Source organism: Cebus imitator, unplaced genomic scaffold (assembly GCF_001604975.1).
Source record: "Cebus imitator isolate Cc_AM_T3 unplaced genomic scaffold, Cebus_imitator-1.0 Scaffold443, whole genome shotgun sequence".
Taxonomy (NCBI): Eukaryota; Metazoa; Chordata; class Mammalia; order Primates; family Cebidae; genus Cebus; species Cebus imitator.
In genome coordinates this window covers 351,663-360,046 of record NW_016107758.1, presented here as the reverse complement: position 1 = coordinate 360,046, position 8,384 = coordinate 351,663, and the positions used below count along the sequence as shown (strand labels likewise).

Below are 8,384 nucleotides of genomic sequence, written 5' to 3'. Positions count from 1 at the left end.
TTGTGGTTGCAGAAGTCCCAGGGAAGAGGGTGTGGAAAATCGGGTGCCTGGGATCCAGCTGACCAAATGGGAGAACTGCTTCTCTGGGGGATTCTGTCCTAAAGTGTACAGTATCTCTCCGTCTTTTTTTTTTTTGAGATGGAGTCTCACCGTCACCCAGACTAGATGGAGTGCAGCGGCTCTATCTTGGCTTACTGCAGCCTCGGCCTCTGGGGTTCAAGAGATTCTCCTGCCTCATCCTCCTGAGTAGCTGGGATTATAGGTGTGCACCACCATGCCTGGCTAATTTTTTTGTGTATTTAGTAGAGATGGGTTTCACCATGTTGACCAGGCTGTTCTCGAACTTCTGACCTCAAGTGATCCGCCTTCCTCCATCTACTAAAGTGCTGGGCATGAGCCATCTCGCCCACCCTGCCTCTCCACCTTGTTCCTCCTATGTGTCATCTTTTTTAAAATTGTTTTTGAGGCAGGGTCCCACTTCATCCCCCAGACTGGAGTACGGTGTTGCAGCCACAGCCCACTGCAGCCTCGGTCTCCTCCTGGGCTCAAGTGATCTTCTTGGCTCACATTCCTGAGCAGTTAAGACTACAGGCATGTGCCTCCATGCCTAGCTAACGTTTTTTGTTTTTTTTTTTTTTGAGAGACAGAGTCTCCCTGTGTTGCCCAGGCTGATCTCAAACTGATGCTCCCACCTTGGCCTCTTAAGGTGTTGGGATGACAGGCGTGGGCCACCGCACCTGGCCTTGCATGTCATCTTATTTCAAATTAAAATCTTATCTACGAGTCTGGAGATGGGTATTTTTTTTTTTTAAATAATGTATGTTTTTTGGAGACAGAGGCTCAATCTGTCATCCAAGCTGGAGTGCAGTGGTATGATCTTGGATCACTGCAGCAGGGTTTCGTCATGTTGGCCAGCCTGGTCTTGAACTCCTAACCTCAGATGATCCACCTGCCTCGGCCTCCCAGAATGCTGGGATTACAGGCGTGAGTCACTGCGCCTGGCTAATGGGTATTTTTTTTTGAGATTTGACTCCTTTTCTCAGGAGCTGTGTGAAATTACCTTATATATCACATGATACAGCACGTGAAGATGATGAAATTATGACAGAGGCTGTGAAATAAGATGAGAGTCTCTCCGTGGAGATCTGCCGAGGCAGCTGGCTTCAGGCCCACATGGATCTCATTCATCTGAGAGTCAGTGAAGGAACTTGGCTGGGCCGGCGGCTCACACTGGTAGTCCCAGCACTTTGGGAGTCTGAGTTAGGTGGATCACTGGAACCCAGGAGTTTGAGACCAGCCTCATCAACATAGCAAAACCCCATTTACTGAAAATAAAAGTTAGTCAGGCATGATGGTGCATGTCTGTAGTCCCAGCCACTCAGGAGGCTGATGTGGGAGGATCCCTTGAGTCCAGGAGGGGAGGTTGCAGTGAGCTTCACACCACTGCTCTCCAGCTTGAGTGACAGGGCCGGAATGTTTGAGAATGGAACCATCACTTTGGTTGATCTGCGAGTGTGAGTGATTGTGAACATCAGTTCTGCACCCGTTGCAGGTTCTCACCACTGGGAAAAACTGGTGGCTATGCCCCCATTTCGTGGGTGAGCACTCTGGGGCTTGAAGAAGCTCAGGCATGTGTCTGCGCTATAGCTATCGGGCAGGCTGTCAGACTCCAGAAACAGATCTCAGTAGAAATTAGAAGTGTTGCCTGGGCGTGGTGGCTCACACCTGTAACCCCAGCACTTTGGGAGGCTGAGACAGGTGGGTCATCTGAGGTCAGGAGTTGGAGACCAGCCTGACCAACGTGGTGAGACCCCGTCTCTACTAAAAATACAAAATTAGCCGGGTGTGGCACACACCTGTAATCCCAGCTACTCAGGAGGCTGAGGCAGGAGAATTGCTTGAACCTGGGAGGCGGAGGTTGCCATGAGCTGAGATTGGGCCGTTGCACTCCAGCCTGGGCAACAAGAGTGAAACTCTGTCTCAAAAAAACAAAAGAAATTAGAAGTGTTAATTCCGGAAGACCTCTCCCTCCTCCGTTATAAAGTAAGATCTGAAAGGTCAGGGAGCTCTCTTTGCTGTTCTGGGTGCCTCAGTCCATGGCTCCTCATTGTGTCCTCCTTTTCAGGTGGAGCTGTGGGGGTGTCCAAGACAGGTGAGGTCTGCTCAGGTGGCCTGCCTAGGGGATTCCCTCCTGTCCTCCAGCACAAGAGGGGCAACGTGGGGAAGCACGGGGAGGACATGCTCATCACTGAAGGGATGAGAGTCTTCATCTGCTTTTTTTAGGAGCCACTGCACATTCCGCGGGTCCATGGAGCCAGCCCGTGAGGTGCGGTGGCAGCCCCCTGCTCTCAATGCAGTCACATCTCTTGGAGGAGACTCACGTTTGATTGGGTCTCTGTTGCCTTGTACTCAGTGCTGCACCCCGTTTGGGTACAGAATGCATCCCATCCACGCTGGGTGTTGACTGCTCACCTGTCTTTGATCTGATAAGGCAGGCCCTGAAACAGTGCTTACTCTCCCCATGCGGTTTTGAGCTCTCTGCGCCTTAGCTTGTCCATTTCACAGTGAGGCCACTGAGGTCGCATGGCTGCTCAGTGGTGGGCTCAGACTTCTGACTCCACAGCTGGTGCTCCTGGCTGTGGGGAACATGCTCCAGGGGTGTGACGTGTGGACACTCCCTGCTCGCCGCATCTTCCACGGTATAGAAAGGACAGTGCAGTATGGTGGGAGAAGCAAAGGCACCGTGTTTCCAGTGTGTCTGCAGCTGGTCCTAGGAAATGTGTGACTCACACCCAGCAGAGGGCAGGTTTCTGGGGGAGGGCGGGAGTGCATTTCTGTAGACAGAGGAGTAGCGCGGTGTGGGAGCCCTCCTTAAGGACCCCATGGGTCATGTTCGCCGTGGCTGCGCCGCCCCTATTCACTGCCAAGCACTGTGGTTGCCCCTTGGTTTGCTGCGCTCGGGTTTCCTGGTCTCCTTGATGGTCCATGCAGTGACGAATCTGGGGCCACACACCTGTAATTGTCACAGTTACAGTTGAGGTGTGGTGATGTATTTGAACTTAATGGAACACCTCTTACTCCCTTCACTCTGAAGTTGGCTTCCTTGCCTGTAAAGTTTGCTAATAAACCTAAGAAATTCACCTGCTTTGCATTTCACTGCTTCTGTGATGGAAATCTCTCAGCTTCCCAGCTGCCCAGGTGTTGTTACCCTGCTTTCAGAGTGAGCCTGGTTCCTTTTCTTCTTTATCTACTTTTCCTGTTCCTTTATCATGTATATTTTTAATAGAAGGAGATGGATGTCTTAGAAGTTTCTCAGTTTCCAGATTCTGATACTACAGACTTTGATTCAACGATATGGTCCTTTTCCTGATGCCATATGCCACATTCTTCTGAAATACAGATGATCTCCAAAGTACCATGGTTTGACTCGCAATTTTTTGACTTTACAGTACTGTGAATGCAATATGCATTCTGTAGAAGCTAGACTTCATGTTTCGAATTTTGATCTTTTCCTGGGCTAACATTGTGTCCCCAGATACTCTGGAGATGCCAGGTAGCTCCTCGTCAGCCACACGATGAGGAGGGTAAATGACCCATGCTTTTCGGGGCACTGTCTTGCCAGCTGAGTTTGCCCAACTCTAGGCTAATGTGAGTGTTCTGAGCGCGTTTAAGGCAGGCTGAGCTAAGCTTTGATGCTAGGTAGGTTACATGTATTCAATGCATTTTTTCTTTCTTTTTTTTTTTTTTTTTAGATGGTGTTTCACTCTGCCACCTAGGCTGGAGTGCAGTGGTACGATCTCAGCTCACTGCAGCCTCCATCTGTTGAGTTCATGTGATTGTCCCACCTCAGCCTTCTGAGTAGCTGGGACTACAGGCACCTGCCACCACGCCCAGATAATTTTTTGTGTTTTTAATAGAGATGCAGTTTCACCATGTTGACCAGACTTGTCTTGAGCTCCTGACCTCAGGTGATGTGCCTGCCTTGGCCTCCCAAAGTGTTGGGATTACAGGCGTGAGCCACCATGCTTGGTCTCAGTGCATTTTTGACTGACAGTATTTTCAACTTACAACAGGTTTATTGGACATAATCCCATCCTAAGTTAAGGAACATCTGTAGCCTACAAAGAGATACTTGCCAAAGTGTTTATTTAGCTCTGCAGTACTTTAAATAAAAGATATGCGTATCTTTAGTTCAAAGCTGGTACTTTGGAGCCATCTCAAATATCAGAAGAATGTTCCAGCAGCAAGATGGAATCATTGTCCTGCAGCGTTGGAAATTGAAATTACAGTGGTGTTTGCATCCTTTTTCCTTGAGAATAAATTTTGTGGATTTGAGTCTGTGTATTGGATAAAGCCTAGAGGTCAAAGAACAGCAGTGACTTCTGAAGGTTCCGGAGTGGCTTTAGAGAGGTAGCAGGGACATCATGAATTTTTTCAACTCTTTAAAAAGACAGACACGGGCCTTAATTCATCTCAACTCAGTTTTTGTAATCATGTACAGAAGCAAGTAACCTTATATATATAAAAAGGTGTGAGACAATGTAAACTTGGACTTTAAATTATTTATTCACAGTACCAAGCAGTTTGGTTGATACTGTCTGTGAAAGCATGGAAGAGTGAAATATATAAGAGCAGAGCTCCTGGGGGCCGGGTGCAGTGGCTCATGCCTGTCATCCCAGCATGTTGGGAGGCCAAGACAGGTGGATTGCTTGAGCCAAGGAGCTTGAGACCAGCTTGGCAACGTCTCTACAAAAAAAAATTCCAAAAATTAGCTGGGTGTGGTGGCACATGCCTGTAGTCTCAGCTGCTCAGGAGGCTGAGACAGGAGGATTGATTGAGCCTGGGAGCTTGAGGCTGCAGTGGGCTATGATTGCACCACTGTACTCCAGCCTGGGTGACAAAACGACCCTGTCTCAAAAAAAGAAAAAAATAGCGCAGAACTCTTGGACACCAAGTGCCACTGTGGAAAGCTTGTTAAAGCTTGTTTCATCTGGCCCCAGCCACTCTGTAACACCTGTCGTTTTGCTCAGGAAGCTATAGCACTATAGAAAAAGGGCAGAGAGGGGCCTGGGTCTCCTGCAGCTGAGAATTCTTTAAACAACGCGCATGGGGCCCTCTGTTGTGGCTTTGTTAGTTCTGCCTGTGCTGAGGGAGATGCTGGCAAGTACTTCCCAGCCGTGTGTTTGGGAATTAGCTGCACACACAATTAAGCCTTTTGGGTATAATAAAATGTGTGTGCCTTTGACCCTGTGGCTCTGAGTCCTTGATGTTAATGACACAGCTGACATTGGAGCCCTTCTGTCTACCAGCCAGCACCTCACTGGAAGTGTTTGATGGAAACATCACAACCACGTTGTGAGGCTATCCTGTTATTATCCCATTTTATGGATGATGGACACTTAAGAGTTAAGTGAGTGGCCCAGGAAACTACATCTTACCAGCACCCAGGCTGGGCTTTGAATTCCGACTGCCAGGGGCCAGAGCCATCACCCTGCCCCCTGCCTCCCCGAGGGGATTGTGCACAGCACAGAAGTACACACACACGCAGGGATGCTCGAGCTGTCTGTGATGTAAACAAGGTGCTTTATTTATAGTATCAGCTTAGGTGGAGCTCTGTGTTTATGTAGAATTCTGAGGAAATCACGGGATTAGTATGATTTCAGCTACAAACCTGTGCAGAAAGGCTTCTGGAAGGAGAGGCATTGCTGGGTGATGAGGCTTCATGTGATTTGTGTATTTTTGTAGTCTTCGGCGTTTTTTATAATTAGCGTGTGTCATTCTTATCAAAGTGTGGGGTTGTTATCAAAAAGTAAATTTAGATGTGGGAAAAATTCATATGTGTTTGATTTTCAAAAGACTGCTGTGAAGCTGCTGGTGAAGAATGGGTGATCAGACACCGTCAGAGCTGGAGAGGCAGCAGATGGGAACTGTGTGTTCCAGGTTCCCTGAGGAGCAGCTGGAGGGAGGTGCCTCCGGTGCCACCCCAGAATACGCGATGCACGTCTCGCCACATGGGTGTTTGGGCTGGTGCCTTGCTGCTGGCTGGCACCTTCTTTTTGGGGACAGTGTGGGACATGGGTACCCTCAGCCACAGTTCTGTGGGCAGGAAGACCCTGGGCCTCTCTAGTTTATTTTATTTATTTATTTATTTGAGATGGAGCTTCACTCTGGTCACCGAGGCTGGAGTGCAGTGGTGCAATCTCGGCTCACTGCAACCTCCACCTCCCAAGTTCAAGTGATTCTCTTGTCTCAGCCTCCTGAGTAACTGGGATTACAGGCACCCACCACCATGCCCAGCTAATTTTTGTACTTTTAGTAGAGATGGAGTTTCACCATGTTGACCAGGCTGGTCTCAAACTCCTGACCTCAGGCGATCGCCCGCCTCGGCCTCCCATAGTGCTGGTGTTATGGCCATGAGCCACTGCGCCTGGCCTAGTTTCTTAACTGAAGTAAAACAGAGTAAGATGGTGTGCAGGCTCAATAGCGCAGCAGGTAAACTCTGTGGCTCTGCCGCCAGCCACCTCCTTAGAAAGTGGTGTGTTGCCACATGGAAGTGGTGGCAGTGCCCTTCTGGTAGCGTTGTTGAAATGAAAACAGGTTCAGTTCTTGATCACTAGGCCCTTTGTACCCAGGTACCTCTGTGGACTTGGTAGAGAGCTTGATTTCTCAGTGTCCAGAGGTTAACTTTCTACCTTGGAGTAGCACCCCACACTTCTCCAGCACCTGCCCCTAACCAGGAATTTAGGGGAGACCAGAACCCCAGTCTTCCCAGCAGCTCAGTGTTTCTTACCCCTGGAGCATGTGCCTTCATCATAGTGACTGTGAATGCGCTGCCAGGGTGACATCTGGTAAACCTTAGGATGGCCATGAAAAATGACTCCTTGTTCTGTTTCATCTTTGGCTTTCCTTGCACACAAAGATGAAGGGGGTGGTTTCATTTTATGTTTGTCTTGGATGTTTTAAACTTTTTTTTTTTTTTGAGACGGAGTCTCGCTCCGTCGCCAGGCTGGAGTATGGTGGTGGGATCTTGGCTCACTGCAACCTCCACCTCCCGGGTCCAAGCCATTCTCCTGCCTCAGCCTCCCGAGTAGCTGTGGGACTACATGTATCCGACAACAAGCCTGGCAAATTTCTGTATTTTTAGTAGAGACGGGCTTTCACCATGTTGGCTAGGATGGTCTCGATCTCTTGACCTCTTGATCCACCTGCCTCGCTCGGCCTCCCAAAGTGCTGGGATTACAGGCATGAGCCACTGCACCCGGCCCAAACATTTTTAAGTCTAAATTAAGTGCTTGAATCGGGTGGCTTTTTATTTTATTTCTTTTGTTTTCTCTCCCCTCAGGCTGGCCCCTAACTTGGCCTCTCACCCTCATGTCTGCTGTCAGACAGAGGCTTAGGAAGTGGCATGCTGGCCCCACCTCCCTGTCCCCATACCTTAGCAGAGCAGCTGGCCAGCATGGCTTCCTGTATATTCCCACGAGTTTACTCCATCCATGGTGGAGTCATGGTAGGCCGGAGATGCAAGAGGGTGTGCTGTCGTCGCAAGAATTTACAGTTGTGCTCTTTAGCACAGAAGTGCTATAAATGTCCTCTTTTGATACCACTTTATGAAATTATAAATGTCTGATGATTGTGCGTCTTTGGTTTCGACAGCTACTCTGACCTACGACACTCTCCGGTTTGCTGAGTTTGAAGATTTCCCTGAGACCTCAGAGCCCGTTTGGATACTGGGTAGAAAATACAGCATTTTCACAGGTATCGGCCATGCTGCAGCCCACCCTGCTCGGACCGCTTGGCCTGCAGAAGCATTTTGTGATGATAATTGTTCTCTGCTAACTCTGCCATAACATGTGACTTGCAAACTTAAGGCGTTGTGTGTGTGTGTGTTTTTTTTTTTCTTTTAAACAACCTCTAGAAAAGGACGAGATCTTGTCTGATGTGGCATCTAGACTTTGGTTTACATACAGGAAAAACTTTCCAGCCATTGGTAAGTACTCGGATTTATTACAGTGTGGGACAAAGTGTACGTGTTTTTAGGAAGGAGAACTTAGGCTTGTAGATTTGATTTCAGTATGCTGCGTAGTTCATCTGAATCTTCACAGCAGTCCTGGTTAAATGAATTGGCCGAGGCCTCACTTGTAGCAGTGTCAGGGCTAGAATCCAACCCAAGGCTCCTGATTCTACCTAGGGCAGTGCGTTTTCACAGCTTATTACTGGAGCTGGAAATCAGTATCTGAGTCACGGCCAACATTGTCTTAAATGTAGGACAGAATGGTATAGGAAACAGTGTGTCCGTTGTAGGCAGGCTGCAGGCCGCTTCGGGGATTTGAGTTTTAGTCTGAGTATTTGAATACAGTGTGTTTCTTACTTAGGTCCAGAATGTT

At 48.6% G+C, this 8,384-nt stretch overlaps 1 protein-coding gene across 3 annotated transcripts in view; it reads left to right on the top strand.

The window, feature by feature from the left end:
* Positions 1-8,384, top strand: part of ATG4B (autophagy related 4B cysteine peptidase) — a 37,070-nt gene that overhangs the window by 5,352 nt on the left and 23,334 nt on the right. For 2 of the 3 annotated variants that reach the window (XM_017510724.2, XM_037732191.1), the window contains exons 2-3: positions 7,654-7,755; positions 7,916-7,987. In XM_017510724.2, coding sequence (XP_017366213.1) covers positions 7,654-7,755; positions 7,916-7,987 — 174 coding nt within the window. The remainder of the gene's footprint in view (positions 1-7,653; positions 7,756-7,915; positions 7,988-8,384) is intronic. The other variant, XM_017510725.2, reaches the window with a different exon arrangement.